We start from the raw sequence: 18,635 nt of genomic DNA on the forward strand, positions 1-18,635 counted from the left end.
AAGCCCCTGTGCTTCCACCCCCCCCCCCCCCTTCTGCTGATGTTATCCCTTTTCTGCTTTTGAAATTGATGTTATCCCAGGTAAAGTACTATGTTCTATCCGTCTGTCTTTCAATGTTATATGAGATACATAAAGTGGTACCTGTGTAAATAAGCCGTAAGGCTTTCTAGGATCTCCTTTTAGTTGACCTTGTACCAGTGATTTGTGCTGTCATGAAAATGTACTTTTTTCTATTGCAAACTGCTAATAAACTCAAAGATGCTTATTTTGGGGGTTCAGGGCCTGAGAAGGTTGAGTGTTTCAGGAACCACAGAATGATTAAGATCCTAAAAGGTCCCGTCCAGAAAGTGGTACAGCCTGGTGTCTCTGCTGTGCCTTCGAGGCTGGGCCATCACGGCAGTCAAAGCCGGTGGCCATCCGTGGACGCTTGCTCTGCCTTTCTCATCTGGCGTTACTTCCTCCACTACCAGGTCATATCTGTCCATCATGTCCAGCAGTGCATCGAGCTCTTCCCCCTCCGCGGGCAGCGAATCGGTCCTCAGCCGTAGAGCCACGCGCTGAGACACACGGCTCATGGTTGTCACGGTGTGGGGGCTGCGGTGGAGGAGAGACCAAGGCAGGACCAGGGTGACGTAGGGGAACAGTCTCTCCACCGCCGACACAAACTCCTCGCATGATGATGATGAGGAGGAGCCCTGCGGGACGAACACGTTGAAATGGTGCATTTATATTATATACTGTATAGTGCCTCAAACTCTTTCACGTCAGGGACCCCCACATTGACACTTATTAGCCCATGCACGGACCCCCATTTGAAAAGATATGCCAGGGACCCCCATTAGAGAAGATGTGTACTGCTCTAACAGTGATTCTCAACCATCTTAATTTCAAGGACCCCCTTGTTTCACATGCATTAGGCTACGGACCCCCCATTTAATGGTATTTCTTTCTTTGAGACCCCAATTTATATGGTAAAATCAATGTTAATTTAACTCTGAGTGTACGAATGGACCCTAACGGGTCCATTTGGTTCCATGTGTCACATGTAGATGGATGGCCATCAATTGCGATGAAATCAGATGAATCTGCAAAAGCAATTCAGAGTTGCGGACAATAGCCTATGCATAATAAAACTGAATTCCCCTGATGCCCCCAGTGGTTCTCAAAGTGGATTCCAGGAACTTTGTGGGTTCCTTTATGGGGGTCTAAATGGACCCATACAAGTCTGTAACTCTGACAGTATACAAATGGAACCAAATGGACCCGTTCCATTTGTACACACAAACACACAGACATGACGGGTGCAGGTACCTGTGTGTTGAAGCTGTCTGGGTGAACATCCAGGTTGACCCAGACGGGTCTAAACAGCTGCTCCTTGCTGTAGGCTGCATCCAGCAGCCTCAGGGAGGCCTGCAGAAGCTCCTGGGTTTGGACATGCAGGTAGAGGCCCCAGTACCCACCACCGCCCGCACCATGGACCAGCTGCAGAAGTGCCTGCATTGGTGGTAGGGCTGTCACAATTATTACATAATCGTCTAATCGTGATTATTTTACATTATCGCAACATAATCGTGAATGTTGAAAAACGTCGCATCGCGACGCGTTGTGAGCTTGTAGATCGGCTATTTCCACTATCAGTGTTATTTTTTAAGTAGTAAGTTGTCAAATATGTCAGTAATGTATTTGTGTATTCAGGTTATGTATCATATCTACCATGCAACTTCAAAGCCTAAAAGCCAAACAGAAATGTAATTATCAACGACAAAAACACAATTAAATCGTTAATCGCCAATAATTTGAGTGACAATTAATCGTCATGTAAAATGTCATATCGTGACAGCCCTAATTGGTGGTGCATTTTGTTTGGAACCGTTAGTAATAGGCAGTGATGGAAATAAAAGTATTCACTCACAATTTTTACTTCCTTTACTTTACTAAGTCCGGAATTCAGAATTACAGGTACAAAAGTGCTGGCATCAAAATGTACTTAAAGTACCAAAAGTACAAAGTACTCATTATCTCCAGAATGTTGTAATAATAATCAAAATCAAGTAGGCTACGTACTAGTGCTTGAGTAAATGTACTTTACACCATGTTCCAATGCCAATATGTTAAAGATAAAACAGCATAATGGTAAAATGATTTCTATTCAATAACAGTTGTATTAGTCATTGATGTCATTTGGTTTAACAATTTACAGATGAGCAGGTTCACACCAAGTCGTTTTGTGACATATTTTGTCATTAGCCATAAAAGTAAAATACAGCCTATTCCCATTTTCTCCCATAGGGGTACAGCCCCATTTGAGAGCCACTGCTTTAGGGTATGATGCCGACACTGTAGGCCTACCTGTAGTGTGAGTGGGTCTTGAGTGCTGTCAGAGCCTTGTATCAGTGGGACCCCAGGCTGACTGCTGTCAGAACACACGTTGACGACCAGCATGGCACTATCGCCATCTACAGGTACATGACCAAAATGCAGGGGAAAACATTTTGTATATAACATGTAACTTTTCCCCCCTATTGATTTGTGTAGCACTATATATATATATATATATATATATATATATATGTAACGGAGGTGATCCGAACCTCCCCACCCGGCTTTGAACCCGGGTCTCCCGTGTGAAAGTCCCTATGGAATGAGAGCAGATACTAGACTTTTGAGGCTTCAGGCTGGGGCTGCGACTCTCTCCGCCACATATATACAGGGTATATATATATACATATATATATATATATATATATATATATATACTCAAGCACTATACACACACACACACACACACACACACACATACATTGTGTTTCTTTTATGATTCTTTTGAAAGTATAGCATTATTAAATGTCAGTACGAAGCCTAAAAGGCAAACAGAATTATATATGTTTTGCTCATACCTATGTTCAATGAAAAAAAACAGAATTTTATGTATGCCAATGAATCTCTTAACATAAATGTTGCAATCGTGCCAGCCCCTATATACCTGCCAGCTGAGATAATAGATATGCTCGGTCAGCGACCGTGATCCATCGCACGTCCAGGCTGCTCCTGTCCGTCTTCTCGGACAGCATGTTGATGTGTGGCGTAGGTGGGAAGTAGTCCATGGGGTCTCCTCCAGGATAGAACCTCCTGACACGGCCTTGCTGCCCTGCAAACACAAAAAGTAACTAGAAAAATATTGTTCCTTCGAAACAATTGTGGGCTCGCTTCAAGCCAGAAAACAATGGCTATAAAAGTACAAAATGTCAAGATCGCAGGCAGTGCTCTCTTTGACGTTACTGACGTCAAAGATTGGTCCATTTTGTTCCAAAAATGTGTTGTGCAAAAGTTGACCCGCTGGTGGCGCTATAACAGGCCAATGTAAGAAGGGTGGTATCTGCTCCTTGACCTATTGGGAATGTGCTTGCAAGATTTCACGCACATTGCAGGCTGTGTTCATGATTCGAGGTGTTTTTGGCTTTGGCCACTTTATCGCTGCTTGCAGCTATATTCATTATTATTATTATTTTTTTGTGTGTGCACTTTAGATAAAGGTCCTTAGATTGTGTGTAGAATGTTTCATGCAAATTGCAAAAATAAATCCTAACGGGTTTAAGCGTTTCACAAACTGCTCAAAATGATATAGCGCCCCCCTTTGGCCAATTGGGGTAAGATTGGTTTTAGTGATATTTGGACTAACACTCTACATCTTTGCCAAATGCCATGAACATGTTACTTTGCATGTATGATTTAGAGGCAGAAGAATAATTTGCATAAAACTGCAATATTCATTGAATTTATTTTAAAAAGTTTCAATTTTAAAGAAATCCGATCTGACAGATCTTTAGATATCGGTCCAAAGTTCACGTAAAAAAAGTTTTGTGCACGTGGAGTGAAAATTCCAGAATAAAAGCGGGTTTACGCGTTTTACAAACTGCTCAATATGGCGGAAAATCGGGGGGCGGAGCTTACTTAACAACGACACAGATGTCTTCCGCTCGAGTCAAAGCACGCGTGTAACAAGTTGCATGTCTTCAAACGAAACGAGTCATGACTTATGCCCGTTTGAAGTTTGAATTTTCAAACGCTTCGTATAGCGCCCCCCTTTGGCCGATTGGAATAAAATTGGTTTCAGTGATACTTTGACTAACCCTCCACATCTTTGCCAAATGCCATGAACGTGTAACTTTGCATGTATGATTTAGAGGCCGAAGAATAATTTGCATAAAACCGCAACATTGATTGAATTATTAATAAAATATATTTCACTTTAAAAGAAATCCGCCGAGACTAGTTTGACCGTATTGGTCCAAAGTTCATGTGAAAAAAGTTTCATGCGCGTATCGCAAAGATCCCAGGAGGAGATAGATTTTTACTGTTTTTCATATAATTCCAAATTCTGAGGGATCTAAAGATCAGAGGTCAAAAGTCAGAGCGTAAAAATTGTTCGGCATGAGGAGACGCATACGTGTATACAGGTTTCATGGCTGTACGTATAACAGAGCATGAGCTATACCTGTTCAAAGTTCGCACTTTCGAAGGCTTCCTACAGCGCCACCATTTGGTCGATTGCTGTAAAAAGTAATTGCACACGTCGCCACAGTAAGCTGAACACATTGATGTTTTTATTTTCATTTTCTCACTAAGTATGTAGGAGTAGAAAGGAACCGAAGTTTTGAGGAGAACTTGATATGACGGTTAGATATTGTCACTAGAAAATATTGTTCCTTCGAAACAATTGTGGGCTCGCTTCAAGCCAGAAAACAATGGCTATAAATGTACAAAATGTCAAGATCGCAGGCAGTGCTCTCTTTGACGTTACTGACGTCAAAGATTGGTCCATTTTGTTCCAAAAATGTGTTGTGCAAAAGTTGACCCGCTGGTGGCGCTATAACAGGCCAATGTAAGAAGGGTGGTATCTGCTCCTTGACCTATTGGGAATGTGTTTGCAAGATTTCACGCACATTGCAGGCTGTGTTCATGATTTGAGGTGTTTTTGGCTTTGGACACTTTATCGCTGCTTACAGCTATATTCATTATTATTATAATTTTTTTGTGTGTGTGCACTTCATAGGCATATTAGATAAAGGTCCTTAGATTGTGTGTAGAATGTTTCATGCAAATTGCAAAAAAAAAAATCCTAACAGGTTTAAGCGTTTCACAAACTGCTCAAAATGATATAGCGCCCCCCTTTGGCCAATTGGGGTAAGATTGGTTTTAGTGATATTTGGACTAACACTCTACATCTTTGCCAAATGCCATGAACATGTTACTTTGCATGTATGATTTAGAGGCAGAAGAATAATTTGCATAAAACTGCAATATTCATTGAATTTATTTAAAAAAGCATGTTTCAATTTTAAAGAAATCCGATCTGACAGATCTTTAGATATCGGTCCAAAGCTCACGTAAAAAAAGTTTTGTGCACGTGGAGCGAAAATTCCAGAATAAAAGCGGGTTTACGCGTTTTACAAACTGCTCAAAATGGCGGAAAACCGAAGGGCGGAGCTTACTTAACAACGACACAGATGTCTTCCGCTCAAGTCAAAGCACGCGTGTAACAAGTTTCATGTCTTAAAACGAAACGAGTCATGACTTATGCCCGTTTGAAGTTTGAATTTTCAAACGCTGCATATAGCGCCCCCTTTTGGCCGATTGGAATAAAATTGGTTTCAGTGATACTTTGACTAACCCTCTACATCTTTGCCAAATGCCATGAACGTGTAACTTTGCATGTATGATTTAGAGGCAGAAGAATAATTTGCATAAAACGGCAATATCTATTGAATTATTAAAAAATTATATTTCACTTTAAAAGAAATCCGCCGAGATAAATCTGACCGTATTGGTCCAAAGTTCATGTGAAAAAAGTTTCGTGCGCGTAACGAAAAAAACCCAGGAGGAGATAGATTTTTACTGTTTTTCATATAATTCCGAATTGTGGGAGACCTAAAGGTCAGAGGTCAAAAGTTAGAGGGTAAAAGTTGTTCGGCATGAGGAGACGCATACGTGTATACAGGTTTCATGGCTGTACCTAAAACACAGCATGAGCTATACCTGTTCAAAGTTCGCACTTTCGAAGGCTTCCTACAGCGCCACCATTTGGCCGATTGCTGTAAAAAGTAATAGCACACTGCGCCACAGTAAGCTGAACACATTGATGTTTTTATTTTCATTTTCTCACTAAGTATGTAGGAGTAGAAAGGAACCGAAGTTTTTTGATACTTGCACTGACTGCCTGCCTAGTAAATAACTAGAAAAATATTGTTCCTTCGAAACAATTGTGGGCTCGCTTCAAGCCAGAAAACAATGGCTATAAAAGTACAAAATGTCAAGATCGCAGGCAGTGCTCTCTTTGACGTTACTGACGTCAAAGATTGGTCCATTTTGTTCCAAAAATGTGTTGTGCCAAAAGTTGACCCGCTGGTGGCGCTATTATAACAGGCCAATGTAAGAAGGGTGGTATCTGTTCCTTGACCTATTGGGAATGTGCTTGCAAGATTTCACGGACATTGCAGGCTGTGTTCATGATTTGAGGTGTTTTTGGCTTTGGCCACTTTATCGCTGCTTGCAGCTATATTTGTTATTATTTTTCTTTTTGTGTGTGTGTGTACTTCATAGGCATATTAGATAAAGGTCCTTAGATTGTGTGTAGAATGTTTCATGCAAATTGCTAAAAAAAATCCTAACGGGTTTAAGCGTTTCACAAACTGCTCAAAATGATATAGCGCCCCCCTTTGACCAATTGGAGTGAGATTGGATTTAGTGATATTTGGACTAACACTCTACATCTTTGCCAAATGCCATGAACATGTTACTTTGCATGTATGATTTAGAGGCAGAAGAATAATTTGCATAAAACTGCAATATTCATTGAATTATTAAAAAAGCATGTTTCAATTTAAAAAAAAAATCCGATCTGACAGATCTTTAGATATTGGTCCAAAGTTCACGTAAAAAAAGTTTTGTGCACGTGGAGCGAAAATTCTAGAATTTTTTACAAACTGCTCAAAATGGCGGAAAATCGAAGGGCGGAGCTTACTTAACAAAGACAGAGTCAAAGCACGCGTGTAAGCAAGTTGCATGTCTTAAAACGAAACGAGTCATGACTTATGCCCGTTTGAAGTTTGAATTTTCAAACGCTTCGTATAGCGCCCCCCTTTGGCCGATTGGACTAAAATTGGTTTCAGTAATACTTTGACTAACCCTCTACATCTTTGCCAAATGCCATGAACGTGTAACTTTGCATGTATGATTTAGAGGGCGAAGAATAATTTGCATAAAACCGCAATATTGATTGAATTATTAAAAAAATATATTTCACTTTAAAAGAAATCTGGTTGATCAATCTGACCGTATTGGTCCAAAGTTCATGTGAAAAAAGTTTCGTGCGCGTAACGAAAAAAACCCAGGAGGAGATAGATTTTTACTGTTTTTCATATAATTCCAAATTGTGGGAGATCTAAAGGTCAAAGGTCAAAAGTCAGAGCGTAAAAGTTGTTCGGCATGAGGAGACGCATACGTGTATACAGGTTTCATGGCTTTACCTCAAACACAGCATGAGCTATACCTGTTCAAAGTTCGCACTTTCGAAGGCTTCCTACAGCGCCACCATTTGGCCGATTGCTGTAAAAAGTAATAGCACACGTCGCCACAGTAAGCTGAACACATTGATGTTTTTATTTTCATTTTCTCACTAAGTATGTAGGAGTAGAAAGGAACCGAAGTTTTTTGATACTTGCACTGACTGCCTGCCTAGTATAGAAATAATGACAATATCTAAAGTGTGCTCGCCTTATAGGCGAGCCCACAATGACAATATCTAAAGTGTGCTCGCCTTATAGGCGAGCCCACAACTAGAAAAATATTGTTCCTTCGAAACAATTGTGGGCTCGCTTCAAGCCAGAAAACAATGGCTATAAAAGTACAAAATGTCAAGATCGCAGGCAGTGCTCTCTTTGACGTTACTGACGTCAAAGATTGGTCCATTTTGTTCCAAAAATGTGTTGTGCAAAAGTTGACCCGCTGGTGGCGCTATAACAGGCCAATGTAAGAAGGGTGGTATCTGTTCCTTGACCTATTGGGAATGTGCTTGCAAGATTTCACGCACATTGCAGGCTGTGTTCATGATTTGAGGTGTTTTTGGCTTTGGCCACTTTATCGCTGCTTGCAGCTATATTCATTATTATTATTTTTTTTGTGTGTGTGCACTTCATAGGCATATTAGATAAAGGTCCTTAGATTGTGTGTAGAATGTTTCATGCAAATTGCAAAAAAGAAAAATCCTAACGGGTTAAGCATTTCACAAACTGCTCAAAATGATATAGCGCCCCCCTTTGGCCAATTGGGGTAAGATTGGTTTTAGTGATATTTGGACTAACACTCTACATCTTTGCCAAATGCCATGAACATGTTACTTTGCATGTATGATTTAGAGGCAGAAGAATAATTTGCATAAAACTGCAATATTCATTGAATTTATTTAAAAAAGCATGTTTCAATTTTAAAGAAATCCGATCTGACAGATCTTTAGATATCGGTCCAAAGTTCACGTAAAAAAAGTTTTGTGCACGTGGAACGAAAAGTCCAGAATAAAAGTGGGTTTACGTGTTTTACAAACTGCTCAAAATGGCGGAAAATCAAAGGGCGGAGCTTACTTAACAACGACACAGATGTCTTCCGCTTGAGTCAAAGCACGCGTGTAACAAGTTGCATGTCTTCAAACGAAACGAGTCATGACTTATGCCCGTTTGAAGTTTGAATTTTCAAACGCTTCGTATAGCGCCCCCCTTTGGCCGATTGGAATAAAATTGGTTTCAGTGATACTTTGACTAACCCTCCACATCTTTGCCAAATGCCATGAACGTGTAACTTTGCATGTATGATTTAGAGGCCGAAGAATAATTTGCATAAAACCGCAATATGGATTGAATTATTAAAAAATTATATTTCACTTTAAAAGAAATCCGCCGAGACTAGTTTGACCGTATTGGTCCAAAGTTCATGTGAAAAAGGTTTTGTGCACTTGACGCGAAAATCCCAGGAGGAGATAGATTTTTACTGTTTTTCATATAATTCCGAATTGTGGGAGACCTAAAGGTCAGAGGTCAAAAGTTAGAGGGTAAAAGTTGTTCGGCATGAGAAGACGCATAAGTGTATACAGGTTTCATGGCTGTATGTATAACACAGCATGAGCTATACCTGTTCAAAGATCGCACTTTCGAAGGCTTCCTACAGCGCCACCATTTGGCCGATTGCTATAAAAAATAATAGCACACTTCGCCACTGTAAACTGAACACATTGATGTTTTTATTTTCATTTTCTCACTAAGTATGTAGGAGTAGAAAGGAACCGAAATCCCGTCTACTGTTGATTGCCTGCCTGATAGATAAACTAGAAAAATATTGTTCCTTCGAAACAATTGTGGGCTCGCTTCAAGCCAGAAAACAATGGCTATAAAAGTACAAAATGTCAAGATCGCAGGCAGTGCTCTCTTTGACGTTACTGACGTCAAAGATTGGTCCATTTTGTTCCAAAAATGTGTTGTGCAAAAGTTGACCCGCTGGTGGCGCTATAACAGGCCAATGTGAGAAGGGTGGTATCTGTTCCTTGACCTATTGGGAATGTGCTTGCAAGATTTCACGCACATTGCAGGCTGTGTTCATGATTTGAGGTGTTTTTGGCTTTGGCCACTTTATCGCTGCTTGCAGCTATATTCATTATTATTATTTTTTTTGTGTGTGTGCACTTCATAGGCATATTAGATAAAGGTCCTTAGATTGTTTGTAGAATGTTTCATGCAAATTGCAAAAAAAAAAAAATTTAAGCGTTTCACAAACTGCTCAAAATGATATAGCGCCCCCCTTTGGCCAATTGGGGTATGATTGGTTTTAGTGATATTTGGAATAACACTCTACATCTTTGCCAAATGCCATGAACATGCTACTTTGTATGTATGATTTAGAGGCAGAAGAATAATTTGCATAAAAATGCAATATTCATTGAATTATTTAAAAAAGCATGTTTCAATTTTAAAGAAATCCGATCTGACAGATCTTTAGATATCGGTCCAAAGTTCACGTAAAAAAAGTTTTGTGCACGTGACGCGAAAATTTCAGAATAAAAGCGGGTTTACGCGCTTTACAAACTGCTCAAATTGGCGGAAAATCTAAGGGCGGAGCTTACTTAACAATGACACAGATGTCTTCCGCTTGAGTCAAAGCACGCGTGTAACAAGTTGCATGTCTTCAAACGAAACAAGTCAAGACTTATGACCGTTTGAAGTTTGAATTTTCAAACGCTTCGTATAGCGCCCCCCTTTGGCCGATTGGAATAAGATTGGTTTCAGTGATATTTGGACTAACCCTCTACATGTTTGCCAAATGCCATGAAAGTAACACTTTGCATGTTTGATTTAGAGGCAGAATAATAATTTGCATAAAACCGCAATATGAATTGAATTATTAAAAATTAATGGTTTAACATACAAACTTCTCACCACATAGACTGTATAGGTATTGGTCCAAAGTTCATGTGAAAAAAGTTTTGTGCACTTGACGCGAAAATCCCAGGAGGAGATAGATTTTTACTGTTTTTCATATAATTCCGAATTGTGGGAGACCTAAAGGTCAGAGGTCAAAAGTTAGAGGGTAAAAGTTGTTCGGCATGAGGAGACGCATAAGTGTATACAGGTTTCATGGCTGTATGTATAACACAGCATGAGCTATACCTGTTCAAAGTTCGCACTTTCGAAAGCTTCCTACAGCGCCACCATTTGGCCGATTGCTATAAAAAATAATAGCACACTTCGCCACTGTAAACTGAACACATTGATGTTTTTATTTTCATTTTCTCACTAAGTATGTAGGAGTAGAAAGGAACCGAAGATCCCGTCTACTGATAGATAAATAATCCGTACAATATCTAAAGTGTGCTCGCCTGTTTACAGGCGAGCCCACAATAATGACAATATCTAAAGTGTGCTCGCCTTATAGGCGAGCCCACAAATATACACTACTCATCATCATCACCATGAGTGAGATATGGGATGGGGGTCTGGGAGATAAGATGGGATGGGACAACATGGGAGTCTTAACGATCATTACTATGTCTTATGTGAAAGAAAATGATTTATGTTGCTGTTGTGTCATAATTAAACCTAATGTTGATTGCGACCGAAGGTCGCATATACTCTGAAGAATCGTGTCGCTTGAGTGTCCTTCCTTCCTTCCTTCCTTCCTTCCGTATCCTCGTGACCGTCCTTCCGTATCCTCTGTGATGTCAGTGTGATGTCAGCGAGTTGTGACATCACTTCCTGTACAGGGCGGCTACACGAAATGTGGATAACCCTATATATGGAGATAGTCCAGTCCATCATGTCATATGGGACTACCGTCATAGAAAGTAGCCATTGTTAGGCCGGAGTCATTGGCTGTCTAAACATGGAGATGTGGATAACACTATATATGGAGATAGTCTAGTCCAATATGTCATATGGGACTACCGTCATAGACAGTAGCCATTGTTAATCCGGAGTCAATGGCTGACTGTCTGTACAGGAAGTGATGTCACATGACATACTTTTTATGCCCATATATGAGTCCTAACATGGAGATGTGGATAACACTATATATGGAGATAGTCTAGTCCAATATGTCATATGGAACTACCGTCATAGACACAGCCATTGACTCCGGCCTAACAATGGCTACTGTCTATGACGGTAGTCCCATTATGACATGATGGACTGGACTATCTCCATATATAGTGTTCTCCACATTTCCATGTTTAGGCCCCATCGCTCACACCCTCGATGGGGTTGGCGATAGGGCCTTTCTGTGTGGAGTTTGCATGTTTCCCCGTGTCTCCTAGGGCTGATACCCTCACAAAAACATGAACAAACTCCCCCCAGAATGATAACAACTAGAATCGTCAGAGAAACACTGTGGTTGGCCAGATAGTCAAGAATTAGGGCGAGGTCGCATGTCACCCTGAGGTGTCTTACTAGTATGGTACACTGACTAGCAAAAACATATAAACATGGCACTTCATGTCAAAACAGTTGTAGACCCCTGCCAGCCTGTATTGTAACATTGTACTCCGAGAGTGTACATTTTTTGTTGGGATGTGCATGCTTGCTCTGGACTCTGTTTCAACTATGCAACTCAAATGCTGTGGGCATAGCCTGGCATTTGAATACTGATGTAGCCATTAGTTTGATGCATTATGATCTGTGTGACGTCATATCAAAACTCTATTTCTTACTGGCTGCTTCTTTGAAGGCCGACAGAGTGGGTTCATAGATATCATAGTAGACTCTGGCTGGATGGCTGTTGTCACGCACAAAGAGCAGGTCATTGACGGTAGGGTGGTGAGTCTTGCCTTGCCACAGGGTGAGGCTAAACCTGCACAATCAGAAAAGGGGAGGGGGAGAGTTCCAACCTGACCAATATAACAACACAGTTTGGGTGGGAAATTGTGTAAAATAAGCAGAATAAATATGAGCAGCTGTTTATCTAGCTTTGCCAGCCAGCCTGCTTTAAAGCCTCACTAGGTAACGTTATGAATAAAATGTCATTTTGTCCAATCTGTATCCTATTATGTCTACGCAATATAACTTGAGACATTTAGACCGTGTCTCACCTGGACACTGAATCTGACACGAATGTTGATTGGGGGTCAAGATTTAATGTATCCCCTACAAGTAAGCAAGAAGGCAGGCTCTAGTAGCTCAATGGCAATCTGGGAACTCATCTGCAAAAAATGCGAAATCAATTTCTGTCTTGAGAGATTAGCAGATCTACAACTTCACAACGCATCGCAATGTGAGACGTTGAGATCTTGTAGATCTTTTCAAATGTTTTTGTCTCCACCAGCCGAAGGCAGGGAGAGACTATGTTTTCGCCTCCGTCCGTCCGTGTGTGTGTGTGTGTCCGTCCACAAAGTTTGTTACCAGCTAATCTCCGGAGGCGTTGGCCCGGTCGCTGCCAAACTGAGCACACACACTCCCTGGATGCCAATTCAGAACCTCTGCCCCACATTTTTCACATGGGCCTGTTCTGGCGCCACCAGGAGGCCAATTTGTGCAAAACTACCTTTTTGGCCAGTACTCCTACAAATCACGCAAATCGGTAGACAGTATCTCTACAGTCATGTGATCGACATGGATCTGTCTGATTGTCCATATTCCATCCTGATTGGCTGAGATTGGCTTTCAAAGTTTGTAAGATTGGTCAGTTTTGAACAAAATGCCTCAAATCAGAAACACAGTGTGCAATTTTTGTGAAATTGTGCACGCACATTCCCACTAAGAAATGCCACTTCAAACTTTTCAAATCAGCCTCATGGTGGCGCTATAACAGGCCGCCTGGCCTGGTGGAGACCTGTGCTCGGAAGAGCACTGCTTCTAGTTTTATTATTATTTTTTTTATAAGAACAAAAAAGGAACCGTTTTGGAGGTACAAGGTTTCCACCAGACAGCAACAATACAGTATATTGTGTTAGCGTGGGACACTGTAGTTACCGTGGCGACTGGCTGAGAAGCCAGCTGAGGTGTTCCCAGCCACTGCGAGCCAACAACGCGTGAACAGGAAACGTCACCTGAAGAAACAACTCATACAGTATATTAAGCTTACCAAAAACGTGTTATGTCATTCTACATAGCCTTACAGATGGGGTGCCATGGTTGCATGTATTCCTACGGGCTGGGGCGGCACCTGTCAGCAGGGAGTGATGGGTGGGAGGAGTAGGACAAGTGGGGGCTCCTCACTGGCAGGTGAGTCAGTAGGATACAACAGTAGTGACAACACAGAAATGTGTGTGGGGAGGAATCAATTGGTATAACGACTAAATTGGGGCGAAAAAGGGGTAAAACTAATTGGGACCCTCTGGGATTCAAATTATAGAAAAATAAATTGGGGCGAAAAAGGGGTAAAACTAATTGGGACCCTCTGGGATTCAAATTATAGAAAAAAAACTTTAAAGAAGTAACCAAAAATACACAGGAGTAATGTTAACTCCACAGACACATACAAAACAGAAAAAGTACAAAACTATGTCACCACCTCTTTAAAGTGATTTAAAGGTAGTTGTAAGTGATGGCCTGACACTCAGCCTGAAATGTATTTTTGTTTAGCGATTCAGGGGTTGGAGCCAGGCTAGGCAAGTGATATCTTTTGGTTAAAACAAAAGGTGTTTTGTACCCATTCGTCAGTTACAATTTTGTTCCACTTCCATTTCTTAGTGACATCACTTCAAATTTCACTTGTTTAATCTGAATTCTGTGCAAGTTAATTCTCTCTCCTGATTGGATGAAATAGGTATCCCAATATTCGCGACCTGCATTTTCTGTTTAAGAGCAGGAGAGACGGGGACACTCCTATTACTGAACAAACACTCTATAGCAAAGAGTACTATCATTATATAGAGCTATTTAACACAAATATCCATGAATTCAAGTCAACTATCCCTTTATAACCCAAATAATACTCCCAACAAAGTGCCATGGCATTGGTCCGAAGGTTCATTAGTCGGAAGGTTCATTTGTCCGAATTTGTTAAGAATACTATGCCTAACTCTAACCCTAACCCTAAACTTAACCTCAGTAACCCTAACTAAATTCGGACTAATGAACCTTCGGACTAATGAACCTTCGGACTAATGGGCAGTCCCCCAACAAATTCACAAAGAAAGGTGCAGTATTTAAACCAAATTAAACATGTCTTTTCTGATCTCACCTTTTGGGGGACGTTTCTGATCATTTCATACATGTCCTCCACCATGGACCTGGTGTAGGTAGCAGTGAACGGTGGAGAATAGGTCACCTGAATGAAACACCAGGAGAAAAAGCATAAACATCCAAAGCAATCCATGGGTTTATATCTGAACAGATCTTAACCAAGCACTTGTCTTACAGCAGCATACACTTACAAAACAAATGTCTCTTAGTGGTCGCACATGGTGGTTCATGCTCACATGGAGAACTCAGTAAATAAGCAATTAATTTAACACAGACAAAACAACCAGGGCAGGGCACCAGGGACCTTTTAAAGCAGTGGTTTCCTACAAGCTCGAAATGTGTCGCAAAGCATGTACATCTGCTGCTTTTGCTTTTTTTTTATTAGAATCCTGAAAAGGTTTAAGTTGTTAAAAGAGAAATGCTATACCTTCCATCCAGGGGACACGGTCACATCTGGGAAAGTCTGCTCGATCAACAGGAGAAATCTAAAGAAGATTGGTAGGGAAGGATGTAGGGTGATAGGAGGGTAGGGCGGAAGGGAACAAGAAAGAGTCACAAATACAGTACAGGAAGCAAACAAAATGGCCACGATAAAAATAGCTTCTGACTGGTGTCTTATTTGTAGTAATGAATTGAAATGAAGGGACAGGATGGATGTCTGACCCCGTTCCATTGACAACAGGCATGAAGTTAGGAACGTTGGGTCCCAGCAGTATGTCAGCATTGAGCCACACAGGTCTGTTGATGCTCCTGCTCTCGTTCTTTCTCTTCAACAGATCCAGAGATGGACCTACTGAGCTCAGGGACTTGAAGTCCAGCTTGATTCCTAGAGGGGGTGACGGGCAGAGAGAGAGAGAGAGAGGTTTGGATTAGGGCATTAACGACTTGTGATTTTTGCAAGTCGACTCGACTAAAAAGTTGAGTTGAAGTCGACTTTATTGTTTAATGACGTCATCACATCACACACGACCCCGCAATTATTTTGGGGGGGTCCCCAGATGATTAACTTAATGTGAAACATTGTTTTTTCACTCAACTGTAAACAAGCCAACATATGGTTTAAGTGTATATAGAGGGTATCTGCACATTTCTAAAGTGCCAATTTAAGGACTTTTTAATACCTCTAAAATGGCAAATTAAACATTGTCCAAATTGTCAAATATATAGAGGCAGAAATTGTGAAAATAGCAGATCTACATTCTCACAACGCCTTACAATACTGCACCTGAGAGGCTCCTTTTGACTGAAACTAAGTTTAAAATGAGAATTGAATACAAAAATCAAACCTCGGTTCCAAGTGAAGCGGTGAACTTTTATTCTATGTGTTCTAGAGCTATGAACTCTGTGATCTATATATTCTTTCAATTCTGAATGAACGAATGATTTTATCAGGAGGGCCGAATTGTCATGTGAAGCCTCAAAGTATGGTCTCATTGGACATTTTTAATCATCCAATCATCAGACCGGGACGGACGTTACACACATATTCTGGATGTACGGGACAGATAAAACCTATTCGTTCTGGACTGGAATGACCATATATGGACATGAACGGGACATGTACGGGACAGATAAAACCTGTTAATTCTGGACTGAAATGACCATATATGGACATGAACGGGACACACAAAGCCACTCCTTGGAAGCGGCTTTCACCGCTTAAAAAATAACTATAAGAAGCAACTGAATTTCAATGGTAGTGGATGGAGAGAAAGGACTTTTGTCCCACCAAGACACAGCAACCAATGGGTGCGGAGAGGGGCGGGACAATGGGCAGGACTTGACAAAGGGTGAATTACATTGGGGGTCTCTCCCTGGGGGTCCACTGTACCTTTTCTAGAAGCAAGCACGGCGTCCAGCCATTGGTCCAGAGTGTTGTCACTGGTCATGGAAGGGGGGTGTGCCATGATGGGGATGGGCGTCGGCAGCCTGGGGTCCACGTTGACATCAGCCTCCAGGATCATTACATCACCTGAGGAGAGAAGATGAAGGAGATGTCAACTCCAGCATGAGAAAATAAATGTTATTACAGTGATGTTTTGTTGTTGTTTCTGATGATAAAGGCTATAGTTGTGTGTACAGGTGTATGATGTGGAATTCATGTGCATTAGGTGATATTACAGTGTGTGTGTGTATGTATGTGTGTGTGTGTGTGTGTGTGTGTGTGTGTGTGTGTGTGTGTGTGTGTGTGTGTGTGTGTGTGTGTGTGTGTGTGTGTGTGTGTGTGTGTGTGTGTGTGTGTGTGTGTGTGTGTGTGTGTGTCTCATTGCCTGCACCACACCACACCACAGAACATGTTACTGAAACACTGCCATACATATTGAATGGCTGTTAGCATGCAAAAGGGATGTAGCCTACATAGCACAAGCCCATCATGACAGAATGGTGAACTTGTAGCGAAGGACATATCGACATATCATGCATCTAGAGTGAGAATGTACAAACATTCCTGTGTCATTCCATCCGTGTTTTATCTACTGTATGTGATAACCCAGACCTCTTTAGATATCTGATACACCAAATGTAAATACACCAGCTTAGAGACGTGTCTGTGTAAGAGATAGCCTGCACCTTTGACCCTAGCTTAGAGGAAGCTTTTATGACCAAGATCATTAAATACCAAACACTTCTACAAAGCTGTCCTGGGCTATGTGTGGAAACTATTATACTGGTTGTTAGAGGGTTTCAACAACTTAGGATGCCCAAAAAGGTTGCAAAAAGGCTGGCAAAGTATCGTGCTGTCTCTGTTATAATTGGCAGGTGCCACATATGGCAACGATGCTGTTACTTATATTAGTACTAAGAGATATGCTTATTGAACATCCAACTGTACCGTATGTTACATTCTGACAATGCATAGCATACTATTATGTTGCCAAATAATTGCAAGATTGTAGCTAGGTACAATAGGCTCAAACAAATCAATTAAGCACTGCTTTATACATTCGACCTTGGGTATTTTCGATGAGAAATTAGATTTTTTTTCTTTTTTTTTAATTGCTGAAAAGTTTGCCTATAATGCCACATTGAAGAACACAAGCCTGGCCTGGCCAGACTAATATCACTGCGTAGATATTAGTCTGGAATCTCTTTGCATATGGGTTCTGATTGGTCCCCCACATCATCGGGGACAGGGAAATCCAATCACAACCGAGTGGGGCCAGACCTAATCTGCAGTTTTTAGTTTTTAGTTTTTTTCACTGGCAGTGCAGGCTAAGAAGAACACCCCTATACCATAAACACATCAGCTATTACAAGAGACAATCATACCAGTGTTTCTAAAAAGTAAACCAATATCTTGTAGCACTGAGGCTTATTACAGTATGTAGACATACATACAGTATGCCATGATTACCATAACTGTACCTTTCATATTTGTGTCCTTGTATGCTCTCCTTTATGTGGACAGGAATACATTGTTAGAATGTGTGTGTAGGGGTGGGCGATATGGAAAATTACAATATCACAATATTTTCCCAAGCTGTATCACGATACACGATTTTATCACGATTCATTTTCACGTTGGTTTTGATGGTTATTTTTCAAGTTACTTGACAAAAACTAGACTCTCTGGGTTCCTTTTGGGAGGTCTAAATTGAACTTTACAAGTATGTAACTCTGACAGTATACAAATGAAACCAAATGGACCCTTACGGGTCCATTTGCTTTCATTTGTATACAGTCAGAGTTAAGTGGAGACCTTGACATTTTAAAGTTTGCGAACTACTGATTTAGACCAAAATGCATGTTTAAATTGAATTCTGCAATGAATCTCTGTATTAACGATTAAACAGGATGTTTTACAAGGCTCGCTCAATTGTATCAAGATATATACGATATCTCTGAAAAAGCATATCATGGAGACATTGTATCGTCTCCACGATAATTATCACCATATCGCCCACCCCTATGTGTGTG

The 18,635-nt window shown here is 40.9% G+C and overlaps 1 protein-coding gene across 1 annotated transcript in view; it reads right to left on the reverse strand.

Annotated features, from left to right (window-relative positions):
* Window positions 1-326: 326 nt before the first annotated feature.
* Window positions 327-18,635, reverse strand: part of fam151a (family with sequence similarity 151 member A) — a gene marked incomplete at its 3' end in the record, with an annotated part of 18,447 nt that continues 138 nt past the window's right edge. The window contains exons 2-11 of the mRNA XM_080725556.1: window positions 16,549-16,689; window positions 15,381-15,543; window positions 15,145-15,202; window positions 14,716-14,802; window positions 13,503-13,579; window positions 12,245-12,384; window positions 2,984-3,148; window positions 2,350-2,456; window positions 1,312-1,494; window positions 327-695 (exon numbers count right to left, since the gene is read on the reverse strand). Coding sequence (XP_080581682.1) covers window positions 327-695; window positions 1,312-1,494; window positions 2,350-2,456; window positions 2,984-3,148; window positions 12,245-12,384; window positions 13,503-13,579; window positions 14,716-14,802; window positions 15,145-15,202; window positions 15,381-15,543; window positions 16,549-16,689 — 1,490 coding nt within the window. The remainder of the gene's footprint in view (window positions 696-1,311; window positions 1,495-2,349; window positions 2,457-2,983; window positions 3,149-12,244; window positions 12,385-13,502; window positions 13,580-14,715; window positions 14,803-15,144; window positions 15,203-15,380; window positions 15,544-16,548; window positions 16,690-18,635) is intronic.

This window comes from Nannobrachium achirus (genome assembly GCF_963921795.1).
Source record: "Nannobrachium achirus genome assembly, chromosome: 5".
In the NCBI taxonomy this organism is placed as follows: domain Eukaryota; kingdom Metazoa; phylum Chordata; class Actinopteri; order Myctophiformes; family Myctophidae; genus Nannobrachium; species Nannobrachium achirus.